Raw genomic sequence first — 23,756 nt, forward strand, 5'->3', positions numbered from 1 at the left:
CTAAACTTCTCATTGAAATTACCTGTTTTTCAAAACTTATTTCTTGTAGTGTGTCTTGATGGTGATTTTGAGAATCATTGTGTTCAGAAATGAAGAAATTCAGTATTATTTTTTATATTTTATAGTTTCATAGTTGCGTCCTCGTCTTTACCTTAATCTGTTAGAATACACTTAGTCCTCCTTATATGGGGATAGATAACTTGTCTCCATACAGCCAATCAAATTACCTCATCTTTAACAATGTTTGCAGACTCTGAACAACCCACATTAGTATCCTGCTGAAGTTTCCTTCTCATCTAACTTAGAAACATGAACACACATCTTGTCCTGCACTGTAGCTTGTTGAACGAGCCACTGAACTAACACTCTTTGGGGAAAAGTGCCTGCTAAAGTAAGTTTGCAGGCTAGATAGGCTTGCATATTAAACAGCATGTTTTACCTGAAAATGTCACTTTGGTCCTTTTAGATGCTGGTATGATCTTTACTCTTTAATGCCACTGCTAACGACACGCTGTCTGCCCATGGCGTGCGAGCTACAGCACAAGATTGTTTACTTTGCCTCTAGATCCCCTGCTGCAGCTCAGTCTGCCAGCTGCTGTCAATCAACACAGACACACACCACAAGATGCTGGGATGAAAAGGTGCATTACTGACATTTCACTAAAGACCTGTTTTTGTTTTTTTTTTTTCGTTTTAATAAGAAAAAAACTTTTGACATTACATTCAAAAAACACATTGATGTTATTTTTGATTTTAAAAAAAAGATGACGAAATGCGATTTCAGCTGGACTTCAAGGCTAAAAGAGAAGTTTATCTACATTGAGACTATGTAACTGAATAGTGGCTGCAAGAGGCATTAACAGGATAATGGCAGATTGAATTTCACTTCATTTCCTAAGATTAATTTGATTCAGTTGCTTTAAAACCAACAACATTACATAACCTGTCTTACAGCAGGTCAAAGGGGATCACAGTGTGTTTACTTCTTTAATTTTGTGATAACACCGTTAAATGTTTATCTGGAACATGTTAAAATGTAGTAGCACAATAAAAGCAGATCAGTTACACAGGTATATTTAGCTAAAGTTCATCTAAAGCTGCAAATATTAGCCACTAAAAACTACTGGTTATACCAGAGTGTATTGATTTGAGCAAGGGTGTGTTTTTATTGCCCCTATATTTAGATGTTATTCCTTCTTTTAGATTTACATAGTCTTCTTTTACTGCTTGTAATATTATATAAGCTCTAAGCTTGAGGGTGACAGACTCTTAACTCTCACTCACAGACAGCAAGCATTATAACCTTCCACACTGCAACGCTCTGGTGTAGATGTTGCGCTATAATATCAGAGAAAGTGTTCAGCTTTACCTTTGACGCATTTTAAAATGTGTATTGTTGTGGAAAAACACTTGACAAAAAAACACAGGCTTTTTGATGATGAGAAGTGTGAGGTAAACATCCCTTTGCTCTGTCTCTCACTCCCACACACACACACTGTCGCTCTTTGTCTCTCACAGACAGCCCAGTGATCCACAAAACATTGTGACAGCCTAGTTTCACTCACGCTGACAGCCCACAACACACACACACACACACACACACACACACACTGACACCAGCACACAGAGCAATTAGTGTAGCTACTTCACAGTGGGACTCGGGGAGTCCCTGTCTATCCGTAACACTGTATATATTCATATGTGTGTGTTTCCATGTGCTTCTACTTGGATGTAAACTGCTGGCTCCATGGTAACACCGATCATTAGTGAGGTAATATCCTCATTTTGTATGCTTGAGTTTCTGATGTACGCAGAAAGATGGTCTGTTGATACAAACCTGAATTGAGAACATATTATCTGATGAAAAACAACTACAGTGTGGAGCCTCATGTGAAGCAGAATTTACCCAATGATCTCTGTGTTCAGGGTTACGTTCAGGTACGTAACCATTATCTGTAGAAACAGGCAGGTTTACTGCTCTCCCTGAAGAGAAAAGATTTTGTTTGCTATGTGATTTAGGTGAGACTGAAGACGAAGTCCATTTTATGTTTTATTGCTCATTACATGATGATTTAAGGGCTACTACATTTAGTAAAATGTCCTTAATTTATGATGAATTTGATGATGATTATAAGAAACGTGAGCTGTGTTTCAGGAAGGGAACCTTTTCGTAGCTGAATTTATTTGTACAGAGGACAAAGTTCTTTCGTTGCAATGTAATGTCAGTAGTTTTGTTCTTGTCTATGTTTGACAAATGTTTCACCACTGCAACTGTATTTTGGTGTCTGTGTGGGCTGGGCACTTGTATGTGCATGACATACTAACTAACTATTCATGTATATTTGGCTACTGATGAGCCTGAGAGACAAATTTGCATACATCAGTTTTTGTGAATAAAACTTTTAAACCATTCATATAACAGCACATCACTGCAGATCACACAGTGTTTTCATTGCATTAGGATTCACATTTTCCTTTGACACAGCTGTTTTAAAAATTTTTTTTTTTTTTTTTACCTAAAATGTATACACATGAAAAAAATAAATGACTGTTTTGGTTTTTCTGTTGACATACAGGGTTGTTGATCACCAGAGTTTTGAATGTGACCACAGGCCACACTAGCTATTAGTTCAAAGCGAGGATTTTACACTTCATTTGATATGGACCATACAGTTCCTGTTTTCAAATGTGTTTTTGAAAACCTCCTGCAAAAGCAGACCCTGCAAAAGCCGCAACTTCTGCCTCCAATCTAAATGGGTCGAGTTTTATCTAAACACCCTGTGAAATCAGCAACACATCCCTCTTACCTCCAGAACTCTACTTAGGTCTTTTTCCTCTGCGTGCCTCTTAAAACCAAGCTGTTTCAATGATTAAATTATATTACAAACATTGATTTTTAAATCTCTTTCAGACATCTGTCATTAGGAAACAGGAGGCAGCACTGCATTTGCCATTATGGCTGCCAATCGATCTTGGCTCACAACGGTCGCAAAGCCTCGACACTTGTTGCGTTTAAAATCCCTGTGCGCTCCGTTGTTTCTGCTAAAGCCACACCGCATGAAAAGCTGTGTGACAATTGATTCTGACAAGTTGTTTTATCTGTGGACGCGCAAAACCGTTATATTCAGAAAATGATCCTCCTGTTTTCTTGTAGAGATAAATCCTCCGTTGGCTGTTTGTTATAAGCTCCCAGCGTTTTCTAGACACTAGAAGCCCAAAAGATGCTGCTCGTCTGGCTGCATCCCAAGTCCCGCTGTGGTCAACAGCACCATCTCAAGTTCATGTGGAGCTACACAGTAACATAAACTACAATGAAAAAAAGCCATTTACAAGTACGATAAGAAGACAGCACAATGGATGCTGCAACATACTGATCTGATCACATTTTATGCGTTTCAGAATAGAGACTGAATATATATGTACATGCTCTTCATCAAATATTAAAAAGAAGTGAGCTATTTCCTCCATCCTCCACTTCTACACATCAGGAGATTCTTGTCCCGCTGCATCTCTGCACCTCAACTGCTAAACCTTTTAACCACATACTGCAACGTCTCGAGGCCCATCAGCACTGCATTCATTCAGTTGCTGTTTCACTACGGTGCCGAGTTTTGAAAGAGCTGGCAGGGTGATAATGTCTAAACTGGGCTGTAATGGAAATAGAAAGGAGCTCTTCAGCATCCCCATGGTGTTTGATCAGGCCGGTTTGGCTCTCTTTTAGATTCTGCTAAGCACAGGAAGTTTAATTGTTTTAGATAAAATTGTAAAAAAAAAAAAAAAGGACCCCTAAGTCTCACCACCAGCACAACAGCAAATAACTCTCACCCAGATTAATTGGCTGAGATAAAGGGCAAATTGACGGTAAACGGACTGGAAATGCACATTCATATAGCGCCTCTCTAGTCTTCCGACCACTCAAAGCGCTTTACACTTCATGCCAACGTTCACCCATTCATACACATTCATACACTGGTGGCAGAGGCTGCCATGCAAGGTGCCAACCTGCTCATCAGGAAGAGTTTCTGATGTTCATTCACATTCACGCACAGCTTCCAGGAGCAATTTGGGGTTCAGTATCTTGCCCAAGGACACTTCGACATGCGGACTGGAGGAGCAGGGGGTCGAACCACCGATCTTCTGATTAGTGGACAACCCACTCTACCTCTGAGTGCCCGAGAGATGAAAAATAAAGTAAATAAATAAAAAATGTACCAATTTATTATCCCGTAAAAATAACCTGCTGCCAGCAAATGTTGCCCAACTGCTACATCTATGGACAGCAACTAGCTGGAGAAACTAACTCTCCTGTGTGTGAGCAAACAGCCCCCTCAGGTGGTTCAATGTTGCACTTGACAGCCAGATACATAGCGCACACACACAAAGTATGTCTCTGTTTGTGTGTGCGTACTAACCGAGCTGTAGTGAAGTCTCTGTGTGGTAATATCCGTCTTGTTGCTTCTTTTTCAGCATGGAACAAAGATCCACTCGCTCCACCTTTTGGTCTCCGAAAAACCTAAGTATTTCAGTGAGAAAGAAAGAAAAAAAAAAAAAAAAAAGAGACAGTGAGGGAGTGTCAGAGAGGAGAGTGATGGTGCCTCTAGCAGCAAGTGATGACAGATGTCCGTCATCATACAGTTAGTCACTTGACAGCTAGAAGCGTTTAAATTAGCCACTTTTTGCTGCATTGTGTAATTGACCCATGCGCACATTTTCACTCTAAAAACTACAAAAATAGAGCCATCACAAAACGTAGCGTTACTGTACACATTCAAACAATTGATGAGATTGTTTTATTGAACTATTTGAAGGCAGAGGTGAGTCAGATCTTTGCCAAGAGTTAGAACTGCATTTGCTATCAGAGGGAAATTAATTATAATCAGATGTGGTTCTTTACATCTTCCTACTTACTGGCCTGAAGCTTTGATTACATCTACAGTTTAATTACGAATGAAGCGTGGAGAAAGGATATTATACAGCGCTGTACTACACTAATTATAGAGTACTGATCTTTTTCTATATGGAAAAACTGAGCACCTACCTGTTTGTATAGCTGGAGTAAAGGGCCGGGTCCACACGCTTTATACCCTGAGAGAAACAAAGGCCAAATACTGTTTATATCGAGTTTAATACACTTTTCATTCATTCCTGACACAAGCAAACAGAAATATAAACACACACAGACCGGAGAAGGACAAGAGTGCCGTCCGGCAGGCGCCAGGCAGGATAAGATGTCATCAGGTGTCAAAGGAAAACAAGATGCTGTCCTTCCTGTCTCTCCTTCTGACCACTGCTCGTCTGTGCTTATCTTTCTCTCCTTCCCCCTCGTCTGCACTCTTCTTTCTTTATCCGATTCACAGCCATTCCCTCCCTCTACCAGTCTCCTTTCTCCTCATCTCTTTCCCTTATACATTTCTCCCCCCCCAATCCCTCACCATATAATGGCCATCTCATCTAAATGTCTTTTAAAATATCACAGCAGTAGTGGTGTTGGTATGTTATTCCTGCTAGTAGTTTTGGCTGGTGAAATAATTTGGCATCTCACTATTGGGATGACACATTTAGCAGCCACTGAAAGGAAAATGAGGAGAATGAAAAGGACAGCTGGAAACCGAAGAACACCGCTGCAGCTGTTTGGTAGTTCTGTAAAAGCTGGCTAATGAAAGATTTGCATAAAAAAAATGTCTTGGCAAAGGATAATAATTTGATACCTTTGACATACAGTAATTGGTGTGAAAGTGAAACTGTTCTGACTCTGTCCGATAAAACTGAAATGTTGTGTCAGTGCAGCCTGATGTAACGACAGGAATCACTGAATATATAAACGGTCACTACAGTGTGAAAACCACTGAGCTGTTTGGACACATATGTATGTAAGTACAGTGCAAGCTGGGTGATGCTTCTGATTTCTAATATACTTCCCAGTGTAGAAGTGCAAACACACACTGTTTCTTTTGTACTGGAGCGTTAGAGCTCTCTGCAGCACCTTGACAGTCAACAGCTTCTGTTTTAGTACAAATTTAAGAGCTTAATGGGATTTCCTGACTTACTTATGTTAAATTAATAAAAAGTTCTTAAAAATGCAATACTTTAATTCTGTTGCTAATTCAAATATACTACTAGAACTTTTTTTGAATCCATCACATTCATTAAATCAGTTAAATACTGTCAGTAAGAAATATATTGGACAAATAATAAGTATACACAATACATATGGTACATTTTTGAAAATGTGTGTGTGTGTGTGTAATACATGTATATCTGCACACCTGAGATCTTAGTTTTGCTCTGGACAGCTTCATGATGGTGAGGTGGGGTTCGAACCCACGATGGTCTCCTTGCAGAAGACCCTGCTCCACAAAACGGCTGCGCAACAACTCTGCAACACACACACATAAAGTTTTAGTCTAATTTTAGTGTTAACACATGACTCAACCACAGAGCTAACTGTAAACTGTCAAGCAAAACAAAAGTACTCTATAAATTTCTTCCCGCTGAATCATCTCAACTTTCCTTCACAGATTTCTGTAAAAAGCATAACAAAGGACATAAATAGTGCAGACGCAGATGGCTGTGGCTGAGAATGTGTGTCAGGGGATGGAAATAAAAAAAGCTTTTTAGCCCATGAATCATTTGACCACTCAGATACAAGGGCATAAACACATAGGCAACCTGCAAGGGCAGACACACACACACACACACACACACACGAACTGATGAGGTTTAGAGGGAAACCACAGCGGTATTTTTAGAGGAGGAGCTCATCGGGGAGAGAAAGGTTAGTATATAATCAATAACAGCGGTGGAGAGAGCAGACAAGAGGATAGGAGAGTCTGACTTCCTGTTATTTCCTATTTTGCTCTTCTAACAATAACAACAATATGGACAATAAGACTCGGTACGATTCTTCTGAATGCTCTTTGTAAAAATAAAAACTTGTGAAAATGGTCCGCTTCCTGCAACGACAGCAGTTCCATCCGAGGCCTTACAGGAGCTCAAATCTACATCTACATACAAGGTGAAGCATTTTGGTTGTGGAACTAATATAAAATAATGAACTTTTACACTCAAAGCTATTATTGTTCCTTATTTTCAAAACATTTCCTGTCAAAAAACACACACTCCAGATGAATAAAAGACTTAAATAAATGATAACACTGGCATTTGTTGTATAAAGTAAGGTAATACATTAAAAGAACGACACATTTACATAAAGTGAAGCAATGATATTGAAGTTAACTATGGTTGTGCATATGTGAATCATCAATAATTCATTTTTGGAGGCCCCTCATTTTTATTTATTTATTTATTTATTTACTTACATAGGATACATTTGTCATAGAAAGCCATCTAAACATATTTAAGAGATACTTTAGCGGGCACTATCACTTTAATTAAAAATGTCATTATCTAGGCATAGATAACAGCATAATGAAGGCTCCCAGTGTTGTCTTTATGCAGAGGTATGAAACATTTCTCCCTTTAAGGCCTCTGTTATGATGTTGTTTTGTTATGACAACTAACAGCTAGTTTGAATCATATATGTACAAGAGTGTTTTATTTATTTCATGGACATAACAAGAACCCAACTAACACACTCTGACCTTCCAGGGTGTTTGACAGTTTGATTGGTTGCCTCTCATTAACAGCTCAGAAAGGTGCTCAGAAATCCTGCTGTTTGATTTGATTGGTTTGATATTTTTACATTTTTGCCATTTTAAAGTCTAACTACTGTCAGAGATCACTGTCGAGGTTAAATAAGAACTTGAACAAAACTGTCTCTATCAATAGAAATCAATCTTTCTGGGGAATGTTTGAGCTTGATCATCACTAATTTGCCAAATATAGCATTTTGCTGAGCTGAATCTAAAACATGATGCTTCCTATATTGTATGTTCAGACAATTTAATATATATTAGAGCTAGAAACAAAACAAAAAACACCTCAATCCATTTCAACTGGAGTGAATTACATATTAAACATTTCCTGTTGTGTCCTGTGTGTGAGCACAAAACCGTTGCTGCGTATTTCAGATTTAGCTGATATTTTAGAATGAAAATGGACTTCATTAAGTGAATGTGAGCTCATTTACTCTGTGTGCGTGTTGCAAGAGCAATGGAGCTGGAATCCTCTTAGAAATGTTGGCTTAATGTTGCTGCCAAAGGCACAACACAAAAAAAAAAACATGCACGCAAATGCTTCTGCATACACATGAACACAGACGCAAAGGAACAAAAATCTAAGAAAACAAATACAGACATATCACACGCACTCATCTAAATACACAGATGCATAAACGCTCCTGCTGTGGTGAAGAGAACAGAAATGAAAGAAAGAGAATGAAAAGAACACAAATACCATATTATTTAACCAAATCCACTTAGGCTGGATGAAGAAATAGGATGTGGTTGCACTGAATGCCAGATCACTGCAGGTGGTTGACTATTCAACAGCTGCAGCTTACATACATTTGCACACTTAACATACTTACTGTGTTTTATTTTCAATTAACCAGCCTAGTTTAGCCAAATTTCACCACCACCACCGTGTTTTTTTTCTAAAATTGCTCTGTTTTAACCTGCTCCTTGGATCACTCCAGGGACAAAAGTCCTGATTAGACCACCTATGAACTTTAAATGTGAGAGTGTGAGAGCTAGCTTACCAATAACAACCCCTGCAATATACCGTGCGATCGCCTAAAGCTGTCTAATCTGTGACCTCCTCCGGCAAAGCCCCCACGACAGCAAGCTTCCACCCTGTTAAAGTGACCTTAAGAAAGGCAGCAAATCCTCCAACCAGATGCAAGTCTCCTCAGCTGACCCCCCCCCCCAAGTTCAGACCTCCCTCCACATGGACACAGATAGACAGGTATCACATTAACATCCTGTAATGTCATTTATCCTCTAGTAACGTCATAAAAACAATCTGTAAGTCAATCTATACAGTGACAGATGGACAAAAGGAGGACATAAGAGGGGGGAAAAAAAAAGATGACAAGGAGTGTGGAAAGTTAAATGCTGTTACTGACCTGCCAGGCTGTCCAGTGTGTGTCTGTGTTGTCCAGGGGCCAGCCCAACAAACACCACCTCCTTCCTGAAATGACTGATCCCTGAGAAGGGCAGCACCAGATCCCGCCCACCCAGCAGCTCAGCCAATGACGGCTCGACCTGGGAGAGCACGGTCGCCGCCCTAAAAGGAAATATACACATGAATATGCACAAATACGCCAATTCACAACTTAATCCTCTCTCTCGTGTTACATAACGACAGAATCGAGTGATTACTATGACACAATCTTCTACTTGGGTGTAGATTAAGCATTAGTATCATCACATGAAATGGCTCTGCACATTCCAGAGCTGTATGTCTTATTGGGTTAAGTCAATGAAATCTGAAAGCCCTGGTCATTTCTACCACTTTCTGATGAAATGTTGGAGTGATAACTTCAAATTTTGAAATGTGATTTTTTTGCACTACATTATAGCACCCAATGTTTTTCATATTTCTTACAGTTTACCTAAAATAATATCGATTGGAAGTATTTGACAGACTGCAAAAGGTTTAAACAACGAGATTTATCTCAGAATGAGCAAGTTTATTCTGATCGACCTGTCGAAATCAGGTATTTTCATTCTTATTCTGATTATTAGGGGATATAATAAGCACTCTCTATAAAAATCCAGCCTCCCTGAAAAAACAACAACTGTGTTTCTAAGGCTTATTATTGGAATCTAAACCTAAAAAATTTATAGACCCATCTCCCAGTCTTCCTGGAAGCGCTGAGAGGAAGAGATAAGACAGAAGCTGGTAATTAGTCACTGCAAAACACAGCATCCCTGTCTCCAAGCTCTAACTTTAGTGTGTATTCACTACTGCAACAAACACAAGCAACAAGACTTTGATTAGCTATCTAACTGCTGATGTTGCAATAATACGAAGCATGACAATGAGAATGAAGGGGGTGACATGAGAAAAATGTTATTGTGACGTAAACAAACTTGAGTGGAGCTTCGTTTGATTTAAGTGCAGTATTATAGATGTAGCATCTGTGTTATATTCTGGGAGAGTGATACGTAAAATTGAAAAGTCAGGAGAAAGGAGAGATTTTATTCTATTTTATCCTAAATCACAGATTACACAGCAGACACTGGAGAAAAATAATGTACAGTACAGGTCTGAGTGTTGATCAATATACATCTGCGTCCACATAATGGATGACTTTACTTTGAGGGATAAAATCAATATTACATTAAATTTATATTGTAATATGGTCTTTTGCAACCAATTTTATTGATGTACTAGAAACAGCGCGATACATTCTGTTTGAACATTTGAACTTTTCTGCTTCCCGGCAGCTCAACCAGGTAACGGGCTGTTTGACAATTAATAATGAAACGTATTCATGTTGTCGTTGTGTGTTTCGTGGCTCAAATTCTATGAAATTTGGTACACGCTTTTTCATCTCGGCTTGTTTCTTGTCAGCTGTCTGTCCTCAATGAGTTTTCAGTTTTTCACAAATACTGCTTTTTAAAGAAAAAAAAAAAAAAAAAAAAAAAAAAGCAGAATTTGGCCAAATACAGGATACATTTTCCTCTTGTCACATAATGACCTGTGCTGTAATGCTACTGCTATGATGGACAAAGTATTGTGACAGTATGATATTGTGACCTAGCTTGTGATTTTTAGACATTTTGACTTGTGATAGCATGAAAAGCACCTGTTTAAATCATAAAATTACTGATGTCTGCATTCCATTTAGGTGAGCCAGTTTCAGGGTCCAGTTATTGTGCATAACAGAGTCATCGTTAATGTGCTTTTCATACTATGACAAGTCAAAATGTCTTCTGTGGAAAAAGGCCTATTGTTTGGCATTAATCCATAGTATCACACCTTGTAATACTTAAAATTTCACCACTTTGTCCCAAAAATGTTGAAGACACAATCTCTGACTGCAGTGATTTTTACCTTTTGTGTTATTAATTTAAATGTGGTGAATTTCTACTGTAGCTTGTGTTTAATTGATTAAAAGAGTTATTGTTGAACATTTCAGGCTGTCTATGAATATTACAGAACCAATAGTGGACTGACATGTGCATCAATACACTGTATACAGGCTGCGTTTGTTTGTATGTTTGTGCGTATGTGGGCATGTGCTTCCACTCACAGGTCAACTTGCTCCTGATTGGCGAGATGAGTGACAAATAGCGTGATGTGGAGAGTTGGAACAGGGATCATGGCTTTGGCCAATTGGGGTTCCTGCTGAAGCACCGCCTCTTGGACCTCAATCACAGCTGAGCTGATCTGTCATTGGACACATTTGCTTTCAATCATCAGCAGCAGTGAGTTATTACAACAAGGGGAGAAGCTGTCCACATGCGGTAACTGCTGGTTCCCTCTCATCCTTCACCTCTCCTTGCAAGAACTAACTCAATATGGATGAGAAGAGGAAAGGAGGTGGAGGGGAAAACATCAAAAGGAGGAGACAATCGGGGCAGCTTCTGCAGTTCAACAGATAAAGCGTCAATAGATGATGACCGTGGTAAATCAATTCCCATTCAGAGGAGCTTTTTGGTCAATAAGCTGTAAGATTTCAGTGTCATCAGCTGTCTGGTAATTGAATCTTGAACTTTTTTTTCCTTAGGAGACTTTTTCCCAGTGAAGATTGTGCTTCACTGACTGTGACCAACTGTCAAACACTGGACTCATCAACAGTCAGGAGAGAATATATTCAAGTCCCAATGCGTGCTCTCATCTTCTCTGTTATTTTAAACTCAAGAGGAGACAACAAGGTCTACATCCATCAGTTTTTGGGTCATACACAACAGAAAGTGGTGGCAATATAAAAAAACAAGGATTTATTTTATTAACATCACAAAAGAATAAGTATTCTCTTCATATTAAAAGAAATTATCAGAAGTGGTCCCACCTTTTATTTAAATATCATACCAGTATTTCTGTATAGCTTAGCCAGTTTACTACAAATAGTCAATTTTCTTTGCAGCCAAATATTATCCACAGACATATATTGCCAACTTTCTTCGCAGCCATTGGTTTACACTCATTTACAGTAGAACAATGTGAACGTATAGTCAGCTATGTGTCTTTTTTTTTCAAAATAGCATCATTGCAAGGTAATAAAGTATGACTGATGTTACTGTGACATTTTGAGACATCGGGGATTACTGCCAAAGATCGCTGCATTCACAAGCTATGTTGTTGGAATATCAAATAATGACCTCACATGAATGTCATGAAAATAAATGTGATTGTGAACTTGGTAGCAACTTATGACAAGAATGTTGCAATTTGGGAGGTGACAAAATGTCAGTTTGACAATTTCAAAAAAAAATCTAAAAATCGGTGGTTTGTTTTAGCAAATGGTAAGCAATAAAAGTATCTGCAATTTGTAGTAAATGTGGTAAAATGTGCAAAAGAAAAGAAAAAAAAACAGCATGAGCCTATAAGTACACTATTAGTGAACAGAACAATGATTCCTTACCTGCGTGTTAGTGATAGGAATGGAGACAAAGTAGTTGGGTCGCTGGCTCTTCTTCTTTTTTTTCTTCTTTTCTGCATCTTCCTCACTGTCCGCTGGCCCTCCACTGTCTCCTCTCTTCCTCTTTCTCTTCTTCTGGGTTGATTCTTGGCTGGGGACTAGAGAGAAAGGGCAAACATACAATAAATTAATGACAAATCCACCTAAGAGAGATTCACTGAATTGACCCTGATACTTCAAATTACTGTCCCTGTCTCTCTGAAAATGCACTTTCAGCCTCAAGCTGGTTAACTGTAAGTCAGAGAGATAAATTTACTGCACACTCCTTGAGCATATGACAGTAAATATTACAGGCGGCTGGCCAGTCTGTCAGCCACTAGGTTGAGGCACAACTTTGTCAGTCAGTAAATCAGAACTTCAAGACTTTAGCTCCCTACTGGTTAAAAAAAACAACAACTTGTAATTGATGAAAGAAGAGTAGTAAGAATGAACATACATCCTAGCTCCTTCCATGCAGTGGGGCTGGTTAGAGCAAACGGAAGCTCTGACATTAAAACGTCCGAAGTTTCAGCTGACTTGAGGTTTTTCTTCATCAGCTTCCTCTTCTCCTTCCTCGTCTTCCTCTTTGTCTTTTTCTCACTTGATCCTGTGGAAGTTTGAACATAAGACTTTAAATCATGATACAACCGACACACATGAACATGAATACAAAAACTCACAAAAGGAGAGCACTTACACATGTGGCGGTAAATGCACAGCAGATGGACATTATTCAGTACCACAGTAAAACTTCTTCTGTACAGCTCAGAGGACAATCCCATATTATACTGAATGTCATGTTCACCAAATAGGTAGATGACTACAAACACAGTGTGCTGTATATTTAGTGCAGTATTCTATGAACCCCCTATGAGCTGTGTCCTTAATTAAGTCTGAATTTAATTGAATTTAGAGAAAGACACGCCACACGATGCTTTCAGAAAATGGTTGGACTTTAATATCTGTGAGTGTATTACACCATTGTGGGGAATGTTGACATCAATGAACGGGACTGCTTTATGGTCATATTGGACTTTTAATTATTTTTTCATCACTATGATGAAAGTAACTTTTTTCAGATATTTAATATGCTGCATAAGAAAAAAAAAACATTCATGTTTGCTTGTTTATTCATTAATAGTTTCAAATGGTTTTCCAGAAAATGTACTATATTATAATACAAATAAATATTCTGATATACATTTACATATACCATGGTAGAGGATTTTATACAAATCCTCCACTTCTCGTGGCAAATGAGGGAAAATCTTTAATATCAGATACTGTAGAAACTGTTCTTTGAGTAATGCAAGGTTACACTTTAATTTTGAATTAGGTAAAGCAACACATTTTAAACCACTATCTGTTAAGGTGCATGAATACATTATTAAAGTCGTCTTTAGCCAGCATGTAAGTATTGGCAAAGAGAGTACAATTCTGTTTTCATTTGATTTTCCATCATGCCAAGCCACGTTAAAGGTACGTTCATCATCCTCTACTGTTCATTGTGATGTTGGAACACCTGAAGTTTTGTTTGGCATGTGCCAATTCATGTGAACATTTTAAATCGTGTCTCTATCCATCCAGCACAGAGTGTTTCTGTGTCAACTGTTTTTTTTTTTCCGAGTGTACCCAATCAGTCGTGTTCAGCGAGTACTTTATGACATTTTCAACAAACCCAGTTATTATCTCAGGCAGTCAGTCCAACTCACCTGACAGCGTGGAGGATCCAGGGTCTTGCACCTCTGGCTGGACCTCCATGCTGACTGCATCCACCTGGTCTGGGGTCATCATTACCCTCTTCAACTCCTCCACTTCTACACCCCTCTCCTGTCCAACCACATCCTCATTACCACCACCACCCTCGTCATCATCATCGTCATCATCTGTTGCAACAGCAGTGGTCTCTTTGTCATAGGAGATACTGGCAGGCTGCATGTCACTCACGGTTACTTGATGCAGACAGGGCTGTGCTGTAGCCTACACACGAGAGAAATTGTACAACCAGGACACAACCATCATTATATTATATTTTTGTAAATTGCAGTGAGGATGGCATACGGGTTTCTTGTTTTCATTTCAAGACATTTCAGTTATTACCTTCAGACTGATGCGGTGTGCAAATGGATTAAACGCGTTGACGTTATGATAGTAACTAAAATGAATTTGATGCAGCCAATTTGATCGTTCATAACCGGCAAAAATCTTCTGGAAACAAATACTTCTTGAACACGTCGATCTGAGGTTCAGCAGGACGCGACCGAGGAGCATGACACACAAGTAACACAAGTGTGACAGAGTTTTGCTAACGTACAGTTGACGTTAAAAGCTGGCTAATGTTACTCGAATGGGCACTACAGCTAACTATAGCTCATATAGCAAGAAAATAATAGCCTACAACTACATTAAGAACAGTTACAGTTATGTTAAACCTGTAGACTTTGCTACCTTGTCGCTAATAACACCTGTTGAAATGAATCAATCAGCCATGCTGCCGAACATCTGTTTAGCTAAGTTAGCTAACTATTAGCAAACTGACTGCTAATTCGCTAAACTAGAGGAAATATACATTTTGATAACTTGTCATTGTCTGTTGGAGGAGAAAGCTCATTTGTGGTATTCTTATTCAGTAAAAAAGTCAAAGAAATAGCGGAAAATAACACTTATTTTCACGCTCTTCTTTGGATTATCGCCCGACCGGAAGTAGCGTCTGTTTGTAAACAATATCGCACTTCCGGTCTGGGTTTTCAGCGCAAAGGCTCTCTTTTTTTCAGATTAAAAGTACATGGCACTTGACTTTATATATTGAAAACTTTTATATGTTAATGTATTAAATATGCTATTGTAATAAATATGTTGGAGTCCCCCGCTATAATGGATTATTTACATACTTTTAACATTTATTGTATGTCAAAAGACTACTGTGTATATTTAGACCCAAGTTGTGTAGGAATTGTCGGCCCTTGAAGTACTAGATATTAAAGACTGGTGTGCTAAAATACAGCTCATTTCTGAGTGATTCATGATAGAATCAAAGTGAATTTTGATCAACCCCATTCTTATGTAGATACATGAGCAAGGTTCATGTCTTTCGGTCATATACGATATGTGATGCAATTCAGTTAAAAAATTATATGAAAGACTAAATAAGCACAGACACTGTGATTACACTCACACATTAAGTTTATTGAAAGTATCCCTTTTATTAGTCATCAAATCTTATACACATTCCGAGACAATAACTTAAAATCTAAGTGGCTAAAGCAAAAATGCTCATAAATGCTTCAGAGCAACAAAAAATATATATATGCTATTCGCCAACCTGAAAGTCATGTATTAGTCATCCATATTTATTTACTGATCAATACACAAAGCTTTGTAGCCTTTGAACTCTTCAATCACTTACGGTATATTCAAATCTTATTATATAGAAATTTAAACTAAAAAGAATAAAAGCTGACTGATATTCTTACACAGTTTTATACAAAGTGCTGACTGGTTACATGTAAAAAGCCACACATAAAATACATGAAGTTAACATTACAAATTCAACATCAGTAAACATGCAGAGAACTATCTGTTAAGCAAATGTGAAATGTGCTGTACATGAAGTTCACTTGCCGTACCTATAAATCAATCAATTTTGTTGCTGTACATATATATATATATTTAAATTCTTGCTGTTTATACAACCCATTACATATTATTTTACTTGTGATAACTGTAATGATAACACCATAACCACCAACACTGCCAATTCTACTTTCTGCCAGTTAAAAAACTGAATATAGAACTGCCACCACCATCAGTTGCTGGAGCAGTCGCACCACTGTCACGACCACCACCACCCAGAGCATTTCCACGGGTGTCCTTCCTTCCCTGAATGCTGTACTCAAGTAATTTGTTTTGTATCATAGAGGCAGCGTTATCGTTCTGATGACACTTCAGTAATCCATGCACAGTATCATGGAAGAAAACGCTGACCTTCAACACAAGTTGAGGATATTCAGTCAATATTCTAGGAGATGTGTTCTTGGCCTCATGTGAGTGGTGCATCAACACCAGGATGACAGGTTTATTATCTATGGACACCAAAAGAGAAGAAGAAGTATGAGAGAGAGTTCAGAAGAAGATGCTCAATGATGGAAATGTTTTAACTTCAAATTGTAAGATTCAGACTGGAGTGAAATTCTCTGACCCTGCTGTTGAGACCACAAAAGATAATCAAAAGATGTATGCATTGTTATATTTTAAATACCATTAGATTCTCCTTTGCTGATACATTAACATGTTGATAAAACTGATTTTAAAAGTCGGATAAAATCTTGTAAGCACACAAAATGAAAATAAGTACAAGCAATCTCCACTTCAAAAAAATGTTCCCTTACCTTTAACCTTAGACATGGCTGCCTCCACATCTGTTCCAACTCGTGAACTGATTGTACAGAAGACAATTATGATCTCGCTGTCCTGATCGCTCTCAATAAGCTGAACCCCATATGGAACTTGAGCCTTCACTTTGGCCAGCAACTGTGCGTCAGCATCAAAGTTTTTCCCACTGACGATCTTCTGGTACATCACTTTGGCTACAGAAGGAAAATCTGTTGTGCAAATGACACAGAGTTATACACTGACAAGAATTCAGAGTGCCTGACAGTTGAGTAAAATGAATCTCAAAAAAGCTATGCAGTTCCTATAAATTGAGAAAATAATAATATAGCTTTTTAAATAATGTTTTAAAAAGAAAAAAGAGCACTGCTGACTGTCTAATAATCATACACTCACCTTCCTGATAGTCCTGTGGAGAAATCGAGGTAAAGCACTCTCCTAATGAGAAAGACGGCATTTACTGTTAATTAGGGATGCACCAATCTGTTTTTTTAAGTCCTGATACAGATACCGATACCTGGGCTTTGGGTATCGGCTGATACCGAGTACTCATCCAATAATAAGCTGTATGCCTCACTGTGTGGAAGAACTGGGATCTTTCTTTTACGTGTAAGGCAACAGCAGACTTGACTTAAACAATGATTGCCTAACTTTGTAAAACAAAATGTGACAAATAAAATACATAGATACAAATTCACTGAATTGTTATTTATTAAAATAATGGTATCTGATACCCGATCCAGCTATCTGAGTCAGTATCGGACCAATATTCAATATCAGTATCAGTGCATCTCTACCATTAATAGTATGTTCTACCGTTTACCGTTTCAATAGTCAGAGACAGAATCATTTCTATTTAAATACAATACTCCAAATGATACTGTGATCTCTTTATCTATGTTTCACTTTACAGGATGGAAGGTATTTCAGTAAAACTGGGTACTTCTCACTACATATTATGAGAGCAAATTCAGCCACTAAATGAAGCATATTGATGGGGCTGCTGTTGGAACCATTAACAACTAATTTCACAGTGATACATGAGCAAATTTCATATTTCATTATAAGAAAGAAAAATAGATTTACCTTGTGCTCCTTGTGAAGTATCTGTGCCTGCAAAACATAAAATGACATGATGCAATTACTGGTGCCCTATAGTATATAATAAAAACTGCAAATGAGACCTGGAATTTGAGTAATAATACATTCTTAAAGTGAGATTTAAAGAGTGCAAGACTTACCTTGGGCTCCTGGTGGAGGGCCCGTAGTTTGGCAACCATAGAGCACCATAGGACCACTGCTACCTGAGGTACTTATATCTCTCAAAGAGCCTGTCACATAAGATAGAATAATGCACTTATTGATCCCAAATCTTAAATAAATCACCCTTTTGAAAACCAGATCTATATGTAGGATATTCCTAAATACATAAGCTTCAAATAAGCTTTGATCAATAAGATTGAGTACTACTAACTCTAAAATTGTCTGATCGAGTAGCCATTTGCTCATGTTAATAATTATAAATGATTTTAATAATTAATCATTTTAACCATTGTCTGGTTTCTGGTTTTGATTTTTGGTGAATTCCTCCAGTAGACCAATATGAGCTTCTAGGAAGTTCTGGACATTTTCCAGTTGGGTCTTCATCTCCTTCAGGATAGGGAGGTAATCAACCAGGACCCCATTACTATTTAGAGCAGCTGGAGAGAGAAAATCAGGTTGAGTGTGAATTTGGACAACTGAATAAAGTACAATTACACATCTGCAAAAAAAATAAGAAAGCGATCAATAAGAAAGTGAAAGTGACTGCTATTAGGCTGTACGTACCTCTCAAAGAGTCATGAGGGATGAAATCTTTCAGTTCTTTTAGGAGGACATCAGTTCGCTTCTGAAACAAAACATTTATGGAATCACCTCACTTTATTTTTACATCATATAATTCATAGTAACTTTATTTTTCTACTGTTTTTTCATGTTTATCAAGCACACAAACAACAATGAGCAAACACATACAGTTCTGACTCTTTTCATGTCATTATTTCTTGATGCATTCTAGGTCTCTCAATCTAAATCTCACTCTAATGAGATTTACACGCCAGCTTCTGTTACTCACCTGTTTGTGTATTATTTCAAAGACGGTCTTTCTCAGTTTGAGTTTCTGACATCCAGGAAACAGCTCATGCAGGTCTTCTCTGGTCAGTGACTGGATCTCTGAGTCAGTGTGATAACCTGCCCCTGCAAGTACAGCACAGGTGTGTGTTGTGTTGGTTTGTGTCCAGAAAAGACCCCTCGTAACTGTGCTTGTATAATGATCCAACGGAAGGGGTGTTCATGTTTTGTGTATAATGTGCGTCAATCACACTTACTCTCCAATACTGGGGCTGCTTCTGGCCTGATGCGTTTTATTTCCTTCAATAAAACTGACATGATTGACCTGAAGAAAAACACACATAAAAACAGAAAAAGGCAGATAGGATCGCATGAATTTCTACATTTCTTTTTTACACACAGTACTAAGCATGATTGTTCTCTGTTGTGTAAACAAGCTGGGCCTGAAAGAAGAAGGCGGCGAGAGGAAGGAGAAAGACAGACCTTTAAACTGATCGAATCACTTGATAGATTATTGACGATTATCAGCCGTCACAGCAGGTACATTTATTGACTCAGCTGTTAATTAAACAGGGAAAATACGACTGTTTCAGATCGTATTTTAAACTTTACAGCTAGGTTATACGTTCGCAAATGTAAAACCACTCACCGTTTGAAGATAATAGAAAGTGAAACTTTAAAAAAAGGGCATTACGCCGTGACGTTACGCCGTGACGTCGCGGCGTAACGTCACGGCGTAACGGCGTTACGCCCCCAATAAACCATTTATAATGATACTGACATTCACAGTTTTTCATTTAATATATTTACCATAATTTGAATAAACTACAGTAATTCCTATATGCTAAAAGAAAAAAAGCTATTGATATATATTGTTAAGTATTTAATTATTAATAATTTCTATTTATTCAGGAAATCGCATTGAGATCAAATCTTTTTTTTGCAAGACAGACCTGACAACAGGTTACATATACACAGTCAGGATGACAATAAGATTTAAAGTTCCTCAGAGGAACAAGTGTCTCTAACTTTAAGCTGTGTTGCAGTTGATTTCAGTATTAAGGTGTAAATGGTACTGGAAACCAGTCTTCCCCAGTGCAGAGTTTGTATGAGGAACCTTTAAAGCCATCTGTTGTCATGGTAATTAGCTCTGAGCTCAACTAAGGATGTCAAATGACTCGACAAGTTGGATAGCAATTTTGATCGTAACGTATACAATATATTTATCAGCATATGTTACATGTGTTGGTTCCATAAACGTTAGATCAACATCCAAATGATTCACAGTGAGTTGCAGTATGTGATGCTTATCATCTGTGTCCAATTTGATTTATCCCAGATAAAGGGCAGACTGCATCATTGACATTCACATGTAGGAGCTACACAGCAGCTTTAGTTTAGTCAATTCAAGTCAAGTCAATTTATTTATAGTCAATTTTGAGTGTTGACCAGTCATTTCTTTATGATCACCTCTGGATTTTAACTGGGAGTGGGGAATGAAGTAAAGTAAATGCCTTACTCAATCACACAAGGACTGTAGTGTTTTCTCATGTCAGATTGAGCAAAAAAAAATGTTCCCACTTAGTTCAGTCCAGTCCTTCTGTCCTCCAGGCTGCTGTTAATTAGAACAGTGCTTTGTCACTGTAGTGGTGCCTTGTCACTAAAGTGGCATCATGCTTCAGTAAGAAGCAGAATAATGAGGGAACAGCATGGGGAAAGCATGTCTGTGTATACAGTGAGGCCAACAGGGGGCAGCACTGGACAGCTTTTTATTACCACATTGCAGCACCTAAACCTGCTCAATACAGTAATACAGTAATTTGTAGCCATGGATAAGATTATATTCTCTGTTCTGTATGTATTGGAAGCAATAGGACACAGCACAACACAATCCTAAAAACTATATCATCATCTGAAATAACCAAGACAAAAATCAAATAATATTTCTGGTGTTGCATGCATAGCCATAACAAATAGAAAAAATAGAAAGGCGTCTAGTATTTCGAAGATATTAATTTGGAGTGCTGTATATGAATGTGTTTTTGTCTCCGAGAAAAGGACAGTCTCCTCTAGGGTCAGCCTGATTTCTCGACTCATTAAACTCTCCTCTGCTGCTTTTTAAGTGAGGATAAGGATAAGAGGATATGACTGGGTATCATCGAAGCTCACTACAACTACAACTATTATTATGCGCACTATATCATTATCATTAAAACAGAAAATTCAGATGTTTCAAAACAAAACAAAACACTTTTTGGGGCCATCTGATTACATCGCTGAAGGAGGAGGACTGCACACACACTTGTTCGTTTCATCAACTTCTTCATTTAAGTAGCATCGTGCTGAATCAAAGCCTAACATTTCGACTTGTGCCTTCATCAGGGGCCAAACAGGAATACTTTTTATACATTTCCAAACATCACAAGGCATGCAGTCCTCCTCCTTCAACTAGTTAAGAGCTCCAAGGCTACCGGCATAAATTTGATGTGGTTGAGGTGCTTCTTCATTTGATACCATCTGATTACAATGACATTACATTATTTTTTTCAGTACATGTTAACATTTCTTTGTCTGTAGCAGTAAGATCATGATAAAAATCAAGAACACCATGATGCACAGCAAACTATGAGATTAAATGCCCGTAATAAATAAAGCCTAAGGTTAAAAGATGCAATTTAAGCACATTGTTTTGCTCCACAGACTCCATTTCTTTTTATTTATCTCACTCTCTCACTTGCTTGTCTGCAGGTTCGGACAGCTACAGTCCTACCAGAAGCTTTGGGCCTCTCAGAACAAGTGACACTAATAACAAGGTAGTTCAGTCTGGCTTTAGAGAAAGTTCTTTCCTTTACAGAAGAGCTTTTGTAGACTCAGTGCAGTGAGCAGAAAAAATTAAGAGGCGCCTTGAAACAAAGGCTGCTGTGAGTTTGTCTGTTGTGTCCAATGTCATTCACTAGTGTGTCTACAGATGCTGGAAGCTGCGCCTCTTCTCCTTTTGGCAGAAACTGACAGCAGGTGAAGTGTTTTTTTCTCTCCTGCGTCAGACTGCCTTGTGCGTTTCCACGGGGGGCGAGACGGCTCCTGGTGGCTCTGCTTAGTCTTCCTCATGTATGATGGCGGAATAAAAGACAGTTCAGTGAGGATCTGACTGCGTAACGTGGCGCTCTCTATGTAATGACATGCAAAGACTGTTTGAGACAGTGGAAACTACTCTTTCAACAGCTTAACAGTGTGCCTGGGATGGCTCTGATAGTAGATTCAGGCTTTGAAGCCTCTTCAGTGGCATCTTTGAACAGAACACAAACATTAATTATGTCAATAGAGAGATTAAAGCTTTAGTTGCAATGTGCACAACTGAAGTGTTTTTGATATCTTCAGTGTTTTCGGGCTTATCTGTCGTTGTGCAAAGAAACACACTGAAAATGAATGAATAAATAAGCATATGAATACATAAATAAAGAGGGGTTACTTAACCATGGATACAGTTGCCAAGCTGATCTTCACTATTTTTACAAGCAGTGGCAAACTTTGGCCAGAAGATGGTAATCAGGCATCAGAAGTCTGAATCGGTTTGATTCAGCAAATGCAGGGATCCTAATAGAGAGAGTTTATAGGCTGATTTGGCCTCCGGCCTAACTTTTTGATCATGCCAAGTCTGCACTGCATCAGCATATTTTAGGTTGGAGCCAACAGTTAACACACACAGATGTCTCTCTCGCTGAACTTACTTGCTGGACTCATTTACAGTTATCGAGATCGTATCAAACATGCTTGATTATGAGTAAGTAAAGATTTCTGTACTGAACACTGCAAATTACAAAGTTCTTTACGATAAAAGCATCCAGCACACGATGCCAAACAGGCAGGATTGTAACAAATAAAGACAGAAGAGCACAACATTAGTGTGCAACGTAAGAGTGCAGCAATACAGTTTAGTCTTGTCAAGTTTTTTTTTTTTTTTTTTTTTTAAATGTCAACTGAATGTCAATTGAGGATGATGGTGTTAAGGTTCTGTTCCAGTCTGGCTCTATGTTCATTAGCTGCCATTATCCACCAGTTCACCAGAGACCTTCAGCTTTTTCTCCCTGTGATGTTAAGTCTGGACTGAGTGAATATTAAGATGAACTGACTGTTTAATTCTGCCTTGTGCTGTCATATTGCCGTAGATGCCCTTTGTGTTTATTGATCTGTTCTCTAGCGATATTCATGGATAGACTGAAGGGGAATCTGTAGGTGGACAGGAGGTGGATTTTCTGTAAATATCTAACATGCTGCAATGATTCGACAGTGTCAGTCTGTCAGATTTTGTTGTTCTTTATGCTGGTTTCATTTGGATGTTTGAAACTTTAATACGTTAGTGTGACATATTGAAGAGAGGATTTTGTTTCTGGAGTTTTGGTTTGCTCTATGTTTTTCCTCCTGTGTCCCCAGCCTGCTTTACCCTCCATATTTGCTCTGCGTCAGTCTCGTTAGCCCAGCCCTGCTCCCTGTGTCTTCCCCAGCCTATCAGCTCCTCTCCTGTTCTCCTGTTCCACCTGCACCTCATCTCCTCATCAGTTTAGTTTGTGTTTAAGTCCTAGTTTTCAGTTTAGTTATCTTGGCTCCTTTGTTCAGTCTAGTTCTGTATATTCTGTTTCTGGTTTGCTCTGTTCTGCTGCTTTGCTTTGTCTGCACAAGCCAGAAATAAAGAAGTTATTCTTCAGCCTTGCTCTGCCTGCGGTCTCAT

The 23,756-nt window shown here is 38.4% G+C and overlaps 2 protein-coding genes across 8 annotated transcripts in view; both read right to left on the minus strand.

Moving 5' to 3' along the window:
- LOC121882573 (A-kinase anchor protein 7-like) overlaps positions 1-15,268 on the minus strand; it is a 43,614-nt gene extending 28,346 nt beyond the window's left edge. Inside the window, exons 1-10 of one of the 4 annotated variants that reach the window (XM_042390919.1) lie at positions 14,633-15,267; positions 14,480-14,512; positions 14,245-14,362; positions 12,990-13,139; positions 12,497-12,651; positions 11,162-11,298; positions 9,026-9,186; positions 6,267-6,376; positions 5,039-5,085; positions 4,413-4,513 (exon numbers count right to left, since the gene is read on the minus strand). In XM_042390919.1, the coding sequence (XP_042246853.1) occupies positions 4,413-4,513; positions 5,039-5,085; positions 6,267-6,376; positions 9,026-9,186; positions 11,162-11,298; positions 12,497-12,651; positions 12,990-13,139; positions 14,245-14,362; positions 14,480-14,512; positions 14,633-14,803 (1,183 nt within the window). In that variant the 5' untranslated portion in view covers positions 14,804-15,267. Of the gene's footprint in view, positions 1-193; positions 596-4,412; positions 4,514-5,038; positions 5,086-6,266; positions 6,377-9,025; positions 9,187-11,161; positions 11,299-12,496; positions 12,652-12,989; positions 13,140-14,244; positions 14,513-14,632 lie in introns of those variants that run through there. The other 3 variants (XM_042390921.1, XM_042390918.1, XM_042390920.1) reach the window with 3 other exon arrangements.
- A 429-nt stretch (positions 15,269-15,697) lies between these two features.
- si:ch211-245h14.1 (uncharacterized protein LOC563420 homolog) lies at positions 15,698-19,727 on the minus strand. Of its 4 annotated transcripts, XM_042390683.1 has the most exons (11): positions 19,680-19,703; positions 19,514-19,588; positions 19,288-19,355; positions 19,035-19,156; positions 18,749-18,809; positions 18,472-18,621; positions 18,163-18,252; positions 18,008-18,034; positions 17,318-17,359; positions 16,921-17,133; positions 15,698-16,614 (listed from the first exon to the last, which is right to left on the minus strand). In XM_042390683.1, exons 3-11 carry the CDS (start codon positions 19,346-19,348, stop codon positions 16,292-16,294), a joined length of 1,089 nt encoding a protein of 362 aa, XP_042246617.1. In that variant the 5' UTR covers positions 19,349-19,355; positions 19,514-19,588; positions 19,680-19,703; the 3' UTR covers positions 15,698-16,291. The 4 variants fall into 4 exon arrangements, with proteins under 4 accessions (XP_042246617.1, XP_042246618.1, XP_042246616.1 ...); XM_042390684.1 differs by lacking the exon at positions 19,514-19,588 and having other exon boundaries at positions 19,680-19,727; XM_042390682.1 differs by lacking the exon at positions 19,680-19,703 and having other exon boundaries at positions 19,514-19,671.
- Positions 19,728-23,756: the final 4,029 nt, after the last annotated feature.

The sequence above is a fragment of the Thunnus maccoyii genome, chromosome 17, assembly GCF_910596095.1.
Source record: "Thunnus maccoyii chromosome 17, fThuMac1.1, whole genome shotgun sequence".
Classification (NCBI taxonomy): Eukaryota; Metazoa; Chordata; class Actinopteri; order Scombriformes; family Scombridae; genus Thunnus; species Thunnus maccoyii.